The sequence below is a fragment of the Sciurus vulgaris genome (assembly GCF_902686455.1).
Source record: "Sciurus vulgaris genome assembly, chromosome: 12".
NCBI lineage: Eukaryota > Metazoa > Chordata > Mammalia > Rodentia > Sciuridae > Sciurus > Sciurus vulgaris.
In genome coordinates, this window is record NC_136473.1 from 12,084,315 (window position 1) to 12,103,562 (window position 19,248).

The 19,248-nt window shown below is 36.6% G+C and overlaps 1 protein-coding gene and 1 long non-coding RNA gene across 5 annotated transcripts in view; one reads left to right on the forward strand and one right to left on the reverse strand.

Moving 5' to 3' along the window:
- LOC306642121 overlaps nucleotides 1-19,248 on the forward strand; it is a 770,670-nt gene that overhangs the window by 741,508 nt on the left and 9,914 nt on the right. The window lies entirely within an intron of this gene.
- LOC306642105 (aldo-keto reductase family 1 member C4-like) overlaps nucleotides 1-19,248 on the reverse strand; it is a 324,928-nt gene that overhangs the window by 8,653 nt on the left and 297,027 nt on the right. Inside the window, exons 12-15 of one of the 4 annotated variants that reach the window (XM_079107562.1) lie at nucleotides 17,467-17,576; nucleotides 16,824-16,989; nucleotides 14,252-14,334; nucleotides 12,733-12,986 (exon numbers count right to left, since the gene is read on the reverse strand). In XM_079107562.1, the coding sequence (XP_078963688.1) occupies nucleotides 12,944-12,986; nucleotides 14,252-14,334; nucleotides 16,824-16,989; nucleotides 17,467-17,576 (402 nt within the window). In that variant the 3' untranslated portion in view covers nucleotides 12,733-12,943. Of the gene's footprint in view, nucleotides 1-12,732; nucleotides 12,987-14,251; nucleotides 14,335-16,823; nucleotides 16,990-17,466; nucleotides 17,577-19,248 lie in introns of those variants that run through there. The other 3 variants (XM_079107563.1, XM_079107565.1, XM_079107564.1) reach the window with 3 other exon arrangements.

Sequence of the window (19,248 nt, forward strand, 5' to 3'; positions counted from 1 at the left end):
AACTATCATGCTAAAAGAAATAAGCCAGTTCCAAAAAACCAAAGGACAAGTAATCTCTCTTTTCTGTGGAGTCAGGTGTACTGTGAAAACTTTATTTCTTTAAAAGTTTAGACAAATTACAGAAAGCTGAAGCATTTCTTTACAGTCCTTCTAAGGCACAGAGCAAATAGTTAGATGTTGTTTACATAAGTACACTGAGAAGATGATAAAAAAATCCACAGGCTTTAAGACCAAAGTGGTTTCTTCTTCATATATGAAGCCTCTGGTGACGGGCAGTGCTGTTTGTTTTGTGAGAATTGCAGGTTAAATGAATCAGGCAGAAAATGGAATCTAATTTCTCCAGAGGCAGGTACTTCCAGAGAGATCCTCCACCAAAGATGAAAAAAAAATTTCCATTTCCAGAATCCATTAAAATAGTTTAATCTAACTCATTATCCTTCAAACTTTGTAAAATAGTTTTGTACAAAATAAGAAAGTGTTAAGTCATTCAGTAAATTTATATTCTTTTTTATCGTAAACAAATGGGATACATGTTGTTTCTCTATTTGTACATGGAGTCAAGGCATACTATTTGTGTAATCATAAATTTACATAGGGTAATATTGTTTGATTCATTCTGTTATTTTTTCCCTTTCCCCCCACCCCTCCCACCCCTCTTTTCCCTCTATACAGTCCTTCCTTCCTCCATTCTTAGCACCCTCCTTATCCCTAACCCTAAACCTAACCCTAACCCTAATGCTAACCCCTCCCACCCCCCATTATCTGTCCTCATCCGCTTATCAGCGAGATCATTTGTCCTTTAGTTTTTTGAGATTGGCAGTCCTGAATTTCTTAAGTGTAAAGGCAAGTAAAGTACAACTGAAGCTCTAGCAGCCCCCTTCATGTAAACAATCCCTCTCACATGTATCACAATTGCTCTACTTTTCCTTAAGTCTTGCAGAGAAAAAAATGTTATATTCAAACTTCAGGAAAACGATCTCTCGTCACACAATTAAGGGTCCACAGTACAAAATTTGTTCCAGTGTGATGAACTTAGCTCCCTCCTCTTTAGATGGTCATTTGTCAAAACAACACACATAAATGATGACCAATAATTCACAAATACCCTTTTGAGGTCACAGTTTGACTTACCAGATTGTTTCATTGTACATTTCACTAAATTTCCCACAGTTGAGAGTACACGAAAAATATCACTCAGTCAAGGTCCAGCACTATCTGTGAGATGATCAAGCCTTCCTTACAGTGAAAAGGAAGTATCCCCATCATTTATTATATGCTTCTCTTCTCAAGTACCTTTTTATACCCCAATGCCTCTAGACCTTGCTTCTTTGAAGGAAAAAAGTTTTCCTGGAGTATATAAATAGAGAAACAAGTCCCAGTGCAAACCAATTGCTGATATTCATTATTCTACCAAGGTTATGAATAAAATAAGATGTGGGGGGCAGAGGGAGAGCTCAGAAAACTTAATAGGTGAAGACAGCATCAGGGACTGATGTCGAACAATGTCTGACATTCTCTCTACTGTACATTGACTAAGTATAGCCTGGAAAAAAAAGAGAAGCATGTGAGTAATATAGGAAGCAAGTAACCTGATGGCCCAAAGTGAATTCCATTCATCCTGTGTCGCCTTTCCTTTCAACCCTCAACCCAACTCCATGCTGTTCTCTCTTGAACTTTATAGGTGCTAGAGTCCACTCCAGGAATGCTGTCACCATCATTGAGCTCCACTTACTGACATTTGAAATCCATTGCCTGTCACTCTGCAGCCTGAGCAGGTTCTGCTTCTCCTTTGCCAGCAGAGTTAAAAATAACTGGAATTCAAGCCCTAATTGCTTTGCTAATGGTTAAGTGATTCTAATTGATTTTTAAGAGTTCACCAATATTATATAGACAGATTGAGTTTAGAGCACTATTCCACATGATAAAAGAGAACTGGAACCAGTTAACTTATTTCATATGGAAAAAAATTTCAACTCAAGTACTAGATAATGATTAGTGTGTTATTTTTTGTAAATTTACTCCTTACAATATTATTATAAATTATTAAGAGATTAAACCACTATGCACCATTTGTTAGCCTGGAAACCTCACATCCCAGTTTTTTTTTTTTTTTTTTTCTCTTCATTTTCTTTGGTTTTCGTACTGATTTTATTTATTTATTTATTTATTTATTTATTTGATTATTTTGGTCAAGATAAAGCCCCTTGATCATACATGATTAGAAAAGACAAACTATCATACACTATTCTCACAAAGATTTTTTTTTGATGCAAAAATTCTTTTTATTTTTTTTAATTTTTAATTTTAATTAAAAATCATAAATTTACATAGGGCAATGTTGTTTGATTCATTTTGTTATTTTTCCCCTTCCCCCCTCCCCTCCCACCCCTCTTTTCCCTCTATACATTCCTTTCTTCCTCATTCTTACCACCCTCCTTATCCCTAAGCCTAAACCTAACCCTAAACCTAACACTAACCCCTCCTATCCCCCACCCCCGTATATCCTCATCGCTTATCAGCAAGATCATTCGTCGTTTAGTTTTTTGAGATTGGCTTATCTCACTTAGCATGATACCCTCCAATTTCATCCATTTGCCTGCGAATGACATAATTTTGTCATTCCTCATGGCGGAGTAATATTCCATTGTATATGTATGCCACAGTTTCTTTATCCATTCATCAACTGAAGGGCATCTAGGTTGGTTCCACAATCTGGCTATAGTGAATTGAGCAGCTATGAACATTGATGTGACTGTATCTCTGTAGTATGCTGATTTAATGTCCTTTGGGTATAGGCCAAGGAGTGGGATAGCTGGGTCAAATGGTGGTTCCATTCCAAGCTTTCTGAGGAATCTCCATACTGCTTTCCAGAGTGGCTACACTAGTTTGCAACCCCACCAGCAATGTATGAGTGTACCTTTTTCCCCACATCCTCGCCAACACCTATTGTTGCTTATGTTCTTGATAATCGCCATTCTAATTGGGGTGAGATGAAATCTTAGAGTAGTTTTGATTTGCATTTCTCTTATTACTAGAGATGTTGAACATTTTTTCACATATCTGTTGATTGCTTGCACATCTTCTTCTGTGAAGTGTCTGTTCATTTCCTTAGCCCATTTGTTGATTGGGTTATTTGTATTCTTGGTGGAGAGTTTTTTGAGTTCTTTATAGATTCGGGATAATAGCGCTCTATCTGAAGTATGATTGCCAAGATATTCTCCCACTCTGTAGGCTCTCTCTTCACATTACTGATTGTTTCCTTTGCTGAGAGAAAGCTTTTTAGTTTGAATCTATCCCAGTTGTTGATTCTTGCTTTTATTTCTTGGGCTATGGGAGTCCTGTTAAGGAAGTCTGCTCCTAAGCCAACAAGTTGAAGGTATGGGCCTACTTTTTCTTCTATAAGATGCAGGGTCTCTGGTCTGATTCCGAGGTCCTTGATCCATTGTGAGTTGAGTTTTGTGCAGGGTGAGAGATAGGGGTTTAATTTCATTCTGTTGCATATGGTTTTCCAGTTTTCCGAGCACCATTTGTTGAAGAGGCTATCTTTTCTCCATTGCATATTTTTGGCCCCTTTGTCTAGTATGAGAAAATTGTATTTATTTGGGTTTGTGTCCTTGTCCTCTATTCTGTACCATTGATCTACCTTTCTATTTAGGTACCAATACCATGCCGTTTTTGTTACTATTGCTTTGTAATAGAGTTGAAGATCTGGTATTGCGATACCACCTGCTTCGCTCTTTCTACTGAGGATTGCTTTAGCTATTCTGGGTTTCTTATTCTTCCAGATGAATTTCATAATTGCTTGCTCTATTTCTGTAAGGTACATCATTGGGATTTTAATTGGAATTGCATTGAATCTATATAGCACTTTTGGTTGTATGGCCATTTTGACAATATTAATTCTTCCTATCCATGAACATGGGAGATCTTTCCATCTTCTAAGGTGTTCTTTAATTTCTTTCTTTAGTGTTCTGTAGTTCTCATTGTGGAGGTCTTTCACCACTTTTGTGAGATTGATTCCCAAGTATTTTATTTTTTTTGATGCTATTGTGAATGGGGTAGTTTTCCTAATTTCTGAAGATTCATCACTTATGTATAAAAATGCATTGGATTTATGAACATTGATCTTGTAACCTGCTACTTTACTGAATTCACTTATGAGTTCTAAGAGTTTTCTGGTGGAATTTCCAGGTTCCTCTAAATATATAATCATGTCATCATCGAACAGGGATAGTTTTAGTTCCTCTTTTCCAATTCGTATCCCTTTAATTTCTTTGGTTTGTCTAATTGCTCTGGCTAGAGTCTCAAGAACGATGTTGAATAGAAGTGGTGAAAGATGGCATCCGGGCCTTGTTCCAGTTTTTAGGGGGAATGCTTTCAGTTTTTCACCATTTAGAATGATATTGGCCATGTGCTTAGCATAGATGGCCTTCACAATGTTGAGGAATGATCCCACTACCCCAATTTTTTCTAGTGTTTGAGCATGAAGGGATGGTGTATTTTATCGAATGCTTTTTCTGCATCTATTGAAATAATCATGTGATTCTTAACTTTTAGTCTGTTGATATGGTGAATCACATTTATTGATTTCCAGATGTTGAACCAACCTTGCATCCCTGGAATAAAACCCACTTGATCGTGATGCACTATCTTTTTAATATATTTTTGTATGCGATTTGCTAAAATTTTGTTGAGAATTTTTGCGTCGTTGTTCACTAAGGATATTGGTCTGATATTTTCTTTCCTCGATGTATCTCTGTCTGGTTTAGGTATCAGGGTGATATTGGCTTCATAGAATGAGTTTGGGAGGGTTCCCTCCTCTTCTATTTTATGGAATACTTTGAGAAGTATTGGAATGAGCTCTTCTTTAAAGGTTTTGTAGAACTCGGCTGAGAACCCATCTGGTCCCGGACTTTTCTTTGTTGGTAGGCTTTTGATGACCTCTTCTATTTCATTGCTTGAAATTGATTTATTTAAGTTGTGTATGTCTTCCTCGTTCAGTTTAGATAATTCATATGTCTCTAGAAACTTGTTGATGTCTTCGAGGTTTTATGTTTTGTTGGAGTATAGATTTTCAAAATAGCTTCTAATTATGTTTTGTATTTCACTCGTGTCTGTTGTGATATTTCCTTGTTCATTCCGAATTTTAGTAATTTGAGTTTTCTCCCTTTTTCTCTTTGTCAGCGTGGCTAAGGGTTTAACAATTTTGTTTATTTTCTCAAAGAACCAACTATTAATTTTGTTTAATTTTTCTGATTGTTTCTTTTGTTTCAATTTCATTGATTTCAGCTCTGATTTTAACTATTTCCTGTCTTCTACTACTTTTGGTGTTGGTCTGCTCTTCTTTTTCTAGGGCTTTGAGCTGTAGTGTTAAGTCGTTTATTTGTTGATTTCTACTTCTTTTGTTGAATGCGCCCATGAAATCAATCTTCCTCTCAGTACTGCTTTCATAGTGTCCCGGAGATTTTGATATGATGTGTCTTTGTTCTCATTTACTACTAAGAATTTTTAAATTTCCCTCCTGATATCTTCTGTTATCCATTCATCATATAATAGTGTATTATTTAATCTCCAAGTATTGGAGAATTTTCTGTTTTTTATTCTGTCATTTATTTCTAATTTCAGTCCATTATGATCTGATAGAGTACAAGGTAGTATCTCTATCTTCTTGTATTTGCTAACAGTAGCTTTGTGGCATAAAACATGGTCTATTTTAGAGAAGGATCCATGTGCTGCTGAGAAGAAAGTGTATTCGTTCTTTGTTGGATGGTATATTCTATATAAGTCGGTTAAGTCTAAATTGTTGATTGTGTTATTGAGATCTGTGGTTTCTTTATTCAATTTTTGTTTGGACGATCTATCCAGCGGTGAGAGAGGTGTGTTAAAATCGCCTAGTATTATTGTGTTGTGGAATATTTGATTTCTGGATTTGAGAAGGATTTGTTTGACATACATGGACGAGCCAATGTTCGGGGCATAGATATTTATGATTGTTATGTCTTGCTGATTTATGCTACCCTTAAGCAGTATGTAATGTCCTTTTTATCCCTTCTGACTAGTTTTGGCTTAAAGTCCTCATTATCTGAAATGAGGATGGATACTCCAGCTTTTTTGCTGTATCCGTGTGCATGGTATGTTTTTTCCCATCCTTTCACCTTCAGTCTATGGGTATCTCTTTCTATGAGATTGGTCTCTTGCAGGCAGCATATTGTTGGATTTTTCTTTTTAATCCAATCTGACAGTCTATGTCTTTTGACTGATGAGTTCAGGCCATTAACATTCAGGGTTATTATTGTGATGTGATTTGTATTCCTAGTCATTGGACTCATTTTTGTTTTTTGATATGATTTGGTTTCTCCTTTATTTGGCTATTCCTTTAGGCTAGTTCCTCCAGTTGCTGATTTACATCGTTGTTTTTCATCTCTTCCTCATGGAGTATTTTGCTGAGAATGTTCTGTAATGCCGGCTTTCTTTTAGTAAATTCCTTTAGCTTTTGTTTATCGTGGAAGGATTTTATCTCATCGTCAACTCTGAAAGTAAGTTTTGCTGGGTATAAAATTCTTGGTTGGCATCCATTTTCTTTCAGGGCTTGGTAAATGTTGTTCCAGGCCCTTCTAGCTTTTAGGGTCTGGACCAAAAAATCTGCTGATATTCTTATTGGTTTCCCCCTGAATGTAATTTGATTCTTTTCTCTCGTGGCCTTTAAAATTCTGTCTTTATTTTGTATGTTAGGTATTTTCATAATAATGTGCCTTGGTGTGGGTCTGTTGTAAGTTTGTATATTTGGAGTCCTATAAGCCTCTTGTACTTGGTTTTCCATTTCATTCTTGAGATTTGGGAAATTTTCTGATATTATTTCATTGAATAGATTGTTCATTCCTTTGGTTTGTTTCTCTAAGCCTTCCTCAATCCCAATTATTCTTAAATTTGGCCTCTTCATGATATCCCATAATTCTTGTAGATTCTGTTCATGATTTCTTACCATCTTCTCTGTTTGTTCAACCTTGTTTTCAAGATTAAATATTTTGTCTTCAATGCCTGAGGTTCTGTCTTCCAGGTGTTCTATCCTATTGTTTATGCTTTCTATGGCGTTTTTAACTTGGTTTATTGTTTCCTTCATTTCAAGGATTTCTGTTTGGTTTTTTTTTCAGTATCTCTAACTCTTTATTGAAATGCTCTTTTGCCTCCGTTATTTGCTCTTTTAACTGTTGATTAGTGCGTTCATTTAATGCCTGCATTTGTTCTTTCATCTCCTCGTTTGCTTCCCTGATTGTTTTAATTATGCACATTCTGAACTCCCTTTCAGACATTTCTTCTGCTGTGCTGTCATTGGGTTTTACTGATATAGTATCTAGGTTTGTTTTGGACATTTTCTTCCCTTGTTTTCTCATATTGGTCAGATGTCGATGGGACTCTGTGATATTGTAGATTTCCTCTATTGGCTTATAGTGACCCTGTAGATTTCCAGTGTATCACCTACCAGCCTTCAGTAGCCAGAAGTCTTGTATTAATTTGATAATGCAGTGCTTCCGAAGAACGCTGCCCCTAGCCTGCTACCGGTTCCAGGGAGAGAGACCTGGAGAGGTCTCTGGTTGCAGAGCCCTGGTTCCAGAGGCTGGTTGTAGGTTGGAGGTCTCCACTGGCTTGGGGACTTGTGGCTGGCTCTGTGTAGACAGGCTCTTACTGGGTGATTTGCCCTGAGAAGCTAGCCTAGAGAGGCTCTTCCCGCTGTAGGGGGGCTGGGCTGCTTGGGGAAGTCCCTGGCACCCTGTGCTGGTCACTGAAGCAACCTGCGGGTGGGCTGTAGCTGGCAGTGGGGCGGGCTGTAGCTGACTGGGGCAGGCCGGAGCTGGCCACGCTGCTTCTGTGCAGAAGGGCTCTCACTGGGGGGCCTGTTCCGAGAGGCTGGAGGATCTGTCCCTGTGGGCGGAGCCCACCGCCAGACTGCACAGAGCTTCCTGGGGGAGACGCTATCTGCCCTGTCCCACTCTACTAAGCCACTCGAATCCGGGCCTGCCACCCAGCTGAGCTTCGCTGGGTTGGGGAGACTCACCCTGTGGTTCTATCTTAGTCCGAGTCTCTCAATGCCTCCCCTTCTTGAATCCTGAGTTCTGGGGCGACTGGAGATGCAGTCACCCTCTAGTCTGCCATCTTGGATCGCCCCGTGGAAAAAGCCTGCAGCTGGAGGGGTACAATGCTGCCTGGAGAGGTCTCTGGCTGCCCAGCCCTGGTCCCAGAAGCCGTTTGCGTGTCAAATATCTCCACTGGCTTGGGCACTTGTGGCTGGCTCTGCGTCGAGAGGCTCTCACTGGGCGGTCTGCCCCGGGAAGCTAGCCTAGAGAGGTGCTTCCAGCCAGAGGGGGCTGGGCTGCTTGGGGGAGTCCCTGGCGCCCTGTGCTGGTCACTGAAGCAACTGGCGGGCAGGCCGGAGCTGGCAGCGGGGCGGGCCGGAACTGGCAGCGGGGCAGGCTGGAGCTGGCCGCGTTGCTTCTGTGCAGAAGGGCTCTCACTCTCACAAAGATTTTTTTACAAGATTATGGAGTACTATTTGGAGTCCCCGAAAAATAATCAAATGTTAAAATGAACAAAAAGTAAACTTTTAATTTTCTCAATGGTAGCATATTTTCCATAATTTAACTACCAATTTCCAAGAGGATTCAGACCTGTCCAGTGTGCAGTAAAAACTGCATTCACTTGTGCTCAGTGGTAGTCAAATAATTAGAGCCAGGGGAATTCAGTTTGTAGTGGGTTACCGGAGACTCAAGTTCATCATGCCTTTCACATTTTAGATAACTATCAGAAAATTGTCAATATGTAAGATGCAAAACCAAGACTTTTTTTATTATTTGTTACCTCATTCAAAGTTATCCAAAAAAGTTAAAAAGTGGAAATTTCATGTTATTATGACTCTGGGAAGAATTGTGTAAATGTTGATGCATAGATTGAATGGAATATATGAAATGATTATGATTTGAACTTGAGCGTTTATTAATAAAACTCATTGCAGACAAGAAAAAAGTTTTTAATCGGGTTAAATAAGAATGGTCAACAACATAATGGGTTCATAAATGATTCATGACAAAATAGGGAATTCTACAAACTGTAAGTAGTCATTCTTTCTGCATAGTGAGATGAGGAGTGATCATGTACTTGCTTTTATAAATCACCTTTAGAATTTTTTTTCACTTTTATAATTTTTAAAAGTGTTTACTTGCATAAATTGAAATGCTCTACTTTTCAGACAGATCCTATTTTCCTGTGGTTTAGATTGTGTTAAATAAAGCCCTTTCACAAGCACACATTATTTCACAAAATGAACTGTCTTACCCCACAGACAAGCACTCACAGAAAATTTAAAAGGACTGTCGGGCACATATCAAATTTTGACCCTCACATAAAGAATCAAAGGCTAAAGTTGAAAACAAAATAGCCTTTATAACTTTCTCATTGGCAATATATTTTCCAAATGTTCTCTTTTGGCTTTGTAGTGAAAATATTTATTGCTGATGAGTGTGCAACCTGACAAATGTCAACTAAAAATGGTGCTAACTCACACTGCTTAGTGAAGGATAAATAAATGACAGAACTAGAAATGTATTTCAAAAGATACTATTGAATCCTATAGTCTTTCTGAAAAGTGGGATTCAGTGATCCCTGAATCTTCCATATGCTGTTCAGTCCTCCACAATTAATGTTTCACTTTTGTAATCTAAGAAAAGCATTCACATATAAAAAGTGAAAAGCTGTGACTTTGAGAATTAAATGAAAAGTAATTTCCTGGCAGATAACCTGCCCAGTAAACTGTCTCAAACTGATTTTGCTCAGTGCTATAATACTCTTCGTTCTTTGTGCATATACTATGGAAATTCTGCCTGAACCCTCCCATGAAATACAATTTGGATTATGGTATTTCTTGACTTTACCTGAGTTGCAATTCCTGGACATTGTCTCCATCTCTCTTCTCTATTTGTCTGCTCTGATCCTGGCCTCAAGATGGTCTATGTGGACATGGTAACATGCACCCAAAACTCTCCATGAATGTCCTCCACACAGGAAAAATTACCTTTGCTCCACATCCATCACACCTTGCTAGTCAACAACCTCACCCACCTTCCTTGCTAAACTCAGCTTTGTGATAGAGTTTATTGAGAAATTAAAACCCAATTTAAATCACAGAAGTACAGAAATGACCAGAATTCAACAGAAATAAAATCTTATGTCCATATATAAATATTCATATCTTATAAGGAGTTTGTATTCATCCATAAATATGTCAGATTCTCAAATTCTATTAAGATATTATAAGGTTCTAAGCATGTCAAGCAGGCAAAGGTCTAGAAAAACTGAATCCTCAAAAGTAAGTCAGTACGACTTCAATGATTGATATGGTTATCTCTCCATCATCCCTTTTCCTCCAGATTCTTTGAGTCACTCATGTTAATTTCATTGGCATTATCATGTGGTCACCATGTAAAATGGACTGTAACCCTGTCCTAGTGAATAGCATATGAGAACAATCCTGTAGGGGGCTTCTCTGCAAGCCTCCTATTGTTCTATGAAAGTTTTTTTACAGAGTTGACTACTCGTCCTAAACTAGGAATAACACTGCTGTGCTGGGTGCTCTCCTCCCAGCCTGAAAATCATATCAACAAACACAAGAGAGAAAAGCCAGGAGCAGATGGGAGAAATTTTACACTCATGTGTACATAAACCTGTTATGGAATTAAACCTATTGGCTTAAGGCAATATGATCATTTTATGAGATTCTCTGCCATGTGATATCCAAACAAAAGTAACCACTGAAGATAATCAGTTTCTTCTTGAATCCCTGCACTTCCTGCATTTTGTCTACGTCCAAGAGCATAAAGAATCTTTTTGAAAGCTGCTGAATCCCCCTGGATTATAGGTCCCTTTGGTCGGCCATGGTATGTGCAGAAGCTGCAGCAATGTTGCAAAGGGCCTGAATTTTGTCCTCCACACTTCTAGCATCACGGTCTGTTTCCATGCACTGGAAGAGACTACTGGTAGTTATTCTAATTATTTTCATTAAAAATGAGAAAAATAAAATTAAATTCACTTCATTTTTGTTGTTATATAAAGATTTTGTGGGAAAGTTTTTCTAAAGTACATTAAAATGGCACCCAATGAATGTGGCCCATTCATTTTGTAACTTAGAATCTATTTTCTGCATCTTATATGTGCCATGGAATCTGGTGCTTTCTGGAATTTGATTAACAATCTGTTTCCCTGATCTGCTGAGACATGTCATTTAATTTCAGAAACTATCTAAGATGTTAAGCTGCCTCCCTGGCTGGGAGGATGAAGTAAGTTGTTTTAAAGATGATAAGCCCAGATTTGTTACCCAATATCTTCCAAAGATTGAGCCCAGAGAAATTGCAGTGACTTTAAGTACAGTTACTTTGCTTTGAGGGTAGAAATTTATAGCTCTGATGACACCACACATGCACCAAGACCATATTGTGCTAGGCAGCTTTGGCAATAGTGGGCAAACACACTGACATTGTCTGCCATTTGGAACCACGTTTTTCTTTATTGCATGCTTTCTTGTTTCTTTATATACTGAAACTTCATAGATCATCTATGGTGTTCATTCACCAGACATGAATGGTTTCTTGATGTTTCCATGGGACAAATTTAAGCTTTTCTAATGTAACATTTTCTCATATCACTCTGTATTCTACATTTCCCAGTCATTTATGAGATTCCATTCAGTGAATGCATCCTAATGGACATAAATACTTCCAAACATATTATAATTAAAATTTTTTCAGCTTTTCTTGAAAATAGTAATCATGATTGTAGCTATGGCACTGAATAAAGTATGTAAAAAGTCCTTTATGTCTCCATAATGTAATTATCAAAATAACATTTGTTGTAAGGCAGAAAGACAGATTAGAGGAGGAAAATGAGAGGAAGGAGGCAGGGCAAAATGGAAGGCATGGGGAAGTAACTGGGGAAAGAAATATCTACCCTATTATGCTATTTCCATGCATGAATATAGCACAGTAAATCAATATTTCAAATCATCTACATATATAAATGTACATTATACCATTTGAATTAAAATAACAATAATAGAAGGGAGTTCAGGAAAGTAGAACAAGCAGATCACGGGGAGGGAGGAGCACAAAGAAGGGGGAAGTAATGAGGAATGAGATTAATCAAAATTGTGTGCATGTATGAATTTGGCATCATGCATATTTTATTATGTATATGTGTAATGACCAAAAACCAAACAAAAACATTTTCAAAGATATTTCCCAAGCACCTGAGTGTTCAACTCTGCCCTATTCACCTTACACATCTGACTCCTCAAGCTACTAACCTGGCAGGTTATCATCTCAAATCCTTGACATTCATCTGAAAGGAAAATCTCATTCCCCAGTTTCCAGGGTCTCTGTTCCTTAAGCTGCAGATAGGAAGCCCTTGGACTGCTGCTCATCCTTGCCCTCTGTGCATCATCTTTCAAACCAGAAAGAATGATATAAGTGCAATCTCTTTGGGGGTTACTGTATAGGTTGGAATAAACTAACTCATCAATATCAACAGCTACTTCCCTAGAACCTGAAAACTCCTGTCTACTTCCATCCAAGAACTTTGTTAGTATCTACAAACCCCTGCTTACAAGCTTGTAGCCTAATTAGTTTTTGTTCATAATGAGTCAAAATGAAACAAAACATAAATATAACAGAGACAGTGAAGGTAAGAATCTTGAGGAATGCAATTTTATTTTGTTTTCCAAAGTTGTTGAAAACTTAGTGCCTTCTTTAGTGGACTAGTGATCCTTGCTGTAGCAGAATGGGAATTGCTAAGAAGCATGGATTAACAGAAGTGATGCATCCAATCATCAGTACCTTAGCCATCTCATACATCTCTATCAAGGTGGGAGATACTAGTAGAAGATATGACGAAGATGTCCATATCAATATTCATCAGCAAAAGGATAATTTGGATGGTCAGCAACACTAAAATGAGAAAGAAAATTGTGTAACAGACTAAGTGACTCCATTTCAAAAGGGCTAAACAGAAAAGATTTATTTTTCTGTATTTCCCCAGTGGGGTAGAATACAACATTTCTACTTTCATGATCATAGCATATAGAAGACATTTCTTACACTTATAACTAAATTATTCAAATTTTATTCTTTTGCGGAGAACACAAAGAATTCACAGAGACAAGAATTCACTTGTATTCATCTCCCTTACCTCTACTATATCTACTAAAACCAAGAAATTTCTTCTTTTTTCATATTTCATATTCTCAGTGAAAACAAAAACAGAATGCACCATGTTTATTTACTTACTTTATGCAGGAGGACACCTCCATTTATGTCATGTTTAGTATAAGGTCAAATTCAGATACTGAGCAATCCAAAAAGAATTTTAGATATAGAGTATATTGCCAGCAAAGTCACTTCCACTTAACTAAATCATTAATTATGTGCTCAGTGTCCATCACATGCTACATAATGCTTGATTAAGATTGAAAAGGCTGTTGATTATAAGAGATACTTGCAAATACTAGGAGCTCACCCTATCATATTAAGATCTCCATACTTTACAAGTAGCACAATGGAAAATCATTACTTGTTAAAGTATTTAATATGTAGTAATAATTGCCAAATTCTTGCCACTATATCTTGACAACATGTTCTTCCTTTGTCCTTCATTTATAGCTATCTTAACAAAGATATTTGTAATGATAATGATATATCTGCCAGTATTGAAGCACATGGAATTTTGCATTTTCTAATCTCCTTTCATACATCATCACCTTTATTTTAATTCTACAAAAAAGATGCAATAGCAAATCTCCTCTCATATATCATCACCTCTATTTCTATTATGAATTAAAATTCCAACAGGCAGAGTTTAATATATTCCTTGTTTATCCTCACTTATAGTATATGTTCAATGCCAGGTTCTATAAACAGAAAATACATAACAAATGAATAAAGATTTTGTATTTTCTATCAATTGGTTCAACAAGGGTATTTTTTCTGCACATTCTTCCCTTGCTGTTGTATCTTTCTTCTCAAAAACGATTTTATCCTCTGCATTGAGATGCCCACATTTTCAAACTTCAAACCAAATATTCTCCCAACAGCATTGTTGGAAGCTTCTTTTAAGCCAATTGCAGTATGTGAGTTCTGATCAAGATTGCACTGAAAAGGAGAGAAAGTCTTGAAACTAAACAAGTAAACACCAAATGTCTTCTAAAGGTACTTACGACTTAAGGGTAACATATCGAAAATTTCTGTTCAGGCCATCCAGGTCTTTCATGTCCTCTGCAGTCAGCTCAAAATCAAAAACCTATCATACAAGTAGAAAGCTTTTAGCATTTAGTGTACATATTGCCAACCCTAGAAATCCAGAGATATCAGATAAATTTCCAAAAGCTATTAAAGACATCAATCACAACACAGAAATGGACAATAAAATATCAGGTGAAAATTGAATAGAAATCAATTTTGGCATGTAATATACAGAAATTGCACTAACTACAGTCAAAAAGAAATCTCAGAAAGATGCTGCAGCAAAATAAAGCTAATGTTATTAAACATTTACTCTGTTCATGCATTAAAAGACCTAAAAAATCGAGAGCAAAATTTTGAAATATGTAAGATAATTCAATATTTGTTAAGGAAAGTTTGATTTCTATATTCCATCAATGAAAATTTTAAACTCCAAAAATGATTTTGTCCAACATTTTTAGGACAAGAATTGTGAAACTACAAACTACATCCCGTACAAAAAAAAAAAAAAAAAAAAAAAAAAAGGTAGCTAGATCAAAAAGAATCATCTTTTCCAAATGTGAGACATTTTCAACATGGAAACAATTTTCATTATTTGCTAACATACTGAAAACTATGAATATTTAAATCCTTAGAAATTTTTTTAAAAATGGTGAGAGAACAAAATATTTACAGTTAACAATTGATAAATTATAAACATAGCATTCTCTGCCTTCTTTTTTAATCTTTTCTGTAAAGTTGGAAATTCTTAATAGCAAAAAAGGATATTTTATTTGAAGATTTCAAAATTATCACTCCTGTATAAATAAATGTCACAAATTAATATAATTTTTTCATAGATTAAAATTACTGCAATATGTTCAAATATTAGCTAAATATCAAAAACTCTTGAAAATTATGGATTAGAATCTTTACTATTTCAAAAAACAATTTTCCTCCAAAGTTATTTTGTGCCTCAATGCAATATGAAGCCAAAGGAGACAACATGCATACAGATTGATAAAGTGAATTTAAATTTGTTGTAATAGATCAATGTAGAATACAAAGATATTTTCAAATGAATGAAGAACTAAGGAAATTTGTCACAGTTTTAGACAGAAAGACTGATTTTCCAATGTAATTAAGACAATGGGAAAGAGCGAACAAGACAACTGATGAGAAAAGTAGCCAGAAATATAACACCTACTGCTGGGAAGTTTAGCTAGTCATTTTACAATTATGTGCATATTTGGATTTTTATTAAACATGTTAAAAAACTGCAGTTGAATTAAATTTGGAATTTCAGACAGTAACACTTTTGTAAAGAAAGGTAATAGAATTCTGTTGACTTCTCAATATGAGAAAAAAATATGACACTCATTCTTCACAAACTGAAGGCATGAAGACAAAAATTAGAGAAGAAACTTTGTTCATGAAAATATACCAAAAGGAGAATGAAAGCACAAGTAGAGGGTGGGAGAACATATTTTAACAAATACATCTGCAACCGAAAAACAATATCCAGAGCACATAAACATGGTCAATTGTTTGCAAAAATGCTCCCCGCCAAAATTCACACCTCCCAGTCTCCAAACTCTTTCCTATGTGAATGTGCAGCACTTTTCACAAAGAGAAAGTGTCTCTTTCCCCACTTCCAGGGTGTTTGTTGCCTTGTCTCTAACTTGCTGTATCCATTAGAACATGGCAGAAGCAGTGATGTGCCCATTCTGAGCAGAGGCATGAGAAGGCTCAGCAAGGATCCATTCACTTCATGAGGACAGTGCTACGTGATGAGGTGAAGCCTGCATCATCAACTGGCAGATGTGAAGTTCTGTGGAGGGGAGCTCACACACCACAGACAACAGAGCAAGCAGGACTGAAGCAGAGGGAACACTCTCTTCTGCAGATGCATAGGAGAATTTATTGCAAATACTTGAGAAGTCAATGGAGCCTGAAGACATTCACTGAGTTCAGGCCAAGTCAAGGCAAATAGTCAAACCAAAGAATCATGAGATAAACAAATGCTCTTTGCACTAACCTTGATATTGGGGATGATTTGTTTTGTACCTGCTCTAAGTAATGATTCAAAGAATAACTTCTACTTGGACATGAAATCACTAAAAACCTATTTAAATGGGCATTTCATAAACTGACAGTTAACAAGTCAAAATACTCAAAATGAAGAAAAAAATGAATATTACAATAGGTTTAGGATTTGGAAAAATGTAAAATAAAATCATAATTCATAAAATAAAAATCATCCAAAACAAATTTTCATCTCAGAAAATAAAAGCAGATACAAAAATGTCATGTGCACAGGGTGTCACAATACTTGGATAGCAATGATGAAAACCATTACCCTGCTTTATCCAATCCTGTTTCTATCCTTTTGTACTCCATGTCCCATTGCAGAAAGAAAACACATTACTAAAAGTATCTGAAACCTTATCTGCAAAAGACATTCAAGAGATATAGACATGACCCAAAAATTTGCTTATATATTCCAAAGAAGCACGTATATGAAGAATACTGTTTAGTAACGTGAATACACACAGGCCTCCTCTATACCTGAATGTTCTCTTTGATCCGTTTCTCATTGAAACTCTTGACCAGGACCACAACCCCACGCTGCAGCTGGTAGCGCAAGGCAATCAGAGCTGGAGATCGCTTGTGTTTTATTGCCAAGGCACCAAGAACTGGATCATCCAAGAGAAATGGGTCACTCTGGGTAACACTGGGAGAAAAGACAGAGATGCTGAAATCCTGAAAATGAGTTAGTTAAGAGCCCTTCATTTATTTCTCTATTATTTTTAGGGGGGTGTAGTATACTGAGGATTGAATCCAATGGCATTTACCACAGAGCCAGAAGCCTATCTTTTCAGTTTTATTTTGACACAGGGTCTCACTAAGTTCCTGAGGCTAGCCTCAAGGTTTCAATCTTACTGTGTTAGCCTCCCAGTCAGTGGGTTTAAACCAAGCACCACTGAACCCACTACACAGACTTAGGTCTCTTTCATCCACTTTAAATTGGCATCCTCAGATATGGTCCTGGACCAGCAGCATTACTGTCTTATGGGATCTTCTCAGAAATGTAAATGCTACCCTCACCTAGGGTCAGTTGAGAGTAATCTTCTGAAATATGAGTCTTATAGGACTATAAATTATTCATAAACAATACCATTTTAAGTAAAAACCCTCATTTTCTCATTACCTCTGATCGTATCTTTGAGTCCCAAGAGCACCATAGGCCACCAGAACAATGCCTTTTGATTTGCAGAAGTCCAGCAGTTTCCTCTGATTGTGATAAACATGACATTCTACCTGCAGTGGAGAAGACATAGGGTTTCTAAATTTACAAAAGGCTAATGTTAATATAAAAACAAAATAACAGAAAAAGAAGCTAAGCTTTAAAAATGGTGCAACTTGGATTCAAATTGTGCCATAAATCAAGAATTTGGCTAATGACTCATGAGGACATGTATGAAGGACATTTGGTAGGTGTTCTGCAGGGGACATTTGGGTAATTTGTTCATCAAAAACAATAAATCCAGATTCCAGAACACAGGCAGCTTAGAATAATTCCCCCTAACCATAATTTCTGAGAATATGTTCTAACAGATCTAGTCAGTGTGGGCCAAAGTGAAGAAGACTTGAAAATCTCCCCTCTACAGGACAAAAACATGCATAATGAGACTTGGAGATCTCATGGAACCCTACTGTCTGTCAACAGTCAAGGAGTGAATCTGGGCAGGTACTGAAATCTTACATGGAACTCCAAATAAAGCTGGAAAGCAGGTGGGCGTGCCATTCCTGTCCTCTCTGAGAAGATTCACTCTGTTCCTTGGTAGTTTGGCCTTTTCCCCTTTCTTATCCTTTCTAATAAACTCATGTCTACTACTCTGAGCAACATGTCTGCAATTGTTCTAGTGTGCTGCAAAACCCAGTAACGAAGACCACCCTGGTTGCCTTGGCTCCTTAATAGACCCTTGAATTATAATAAGAAATTCAAGCCTAACTGCTTACTGACTTAGAATGGGAATGTAAACAAGTTAACAGATATAAAAGAAAAGTTTGAAAAAACATCAATATTATTTGGAAAAGCATTGAGTGAAGAGTCTGTGTGAAAAGATCTTTAAAAAAAATAAAAGAAAGCAAAATGAGAAACAGTTTCATCATGGAAAAATAAAAGATATTTCAGGAAAGAAATGGGAAATTTGAACACAGACTGAATTTAGATTATGTTAGAAACTTACTAATAACATTAGATACGATAATAAATATGTGCTATGAGAAATCAGCTTTATTCCTAGGAGATACTCTCTGAGGTCTCTTAAAGTGAATCGTTTACTCTATAATCTGCTTTGAAGAGAATTTAGAAAATACTATACATAAGTATGCAGGTATATCAACATAAATCAACATCTCAAAGTAATCCAAAAAGTCAGCAATTTTAGATACATGGTGGGAAATATGAATGTCCTGTATATAATCTCGCTTTTTTATGTGTTTGAAATTTTTCATGATAAATGATTTGGGGTAAATTCTATTCAAAATTCATTTCCACCTTTTTAACATTTATAATAAATTTATGGTGCTCTATCAACCTATATAAAATTTATGAATCAGTTTCCAACCAAAGACCATAAGTCCATGAGCAAATTTATAAAGTGTACATTGGCACAGAGCTTTGCACAGACTAGATGGGATTACACAGTTGATTTGTTATCAGAAAGCAGGTAAGAGGGGATCAGGCACAAGGCTAACTGTACATTGTGGTTAAAGTTCCTAACTTTGGATTTCATCCAACATCAGTATCAACATAAACAAGAAACTTCCTCTCAATTCTTGAAATGTCAAAAGCTCTGCTTTACTCTTCCTGTTAAATGTCCCTCTAGATCCAGGAAACTAAATAAGAGGTAAAAGATTCCAGGCACCCAAACTCCACACAAACACTGACCACGGATCTTCCCATTTTCACTCTTTTCTTGTTCAC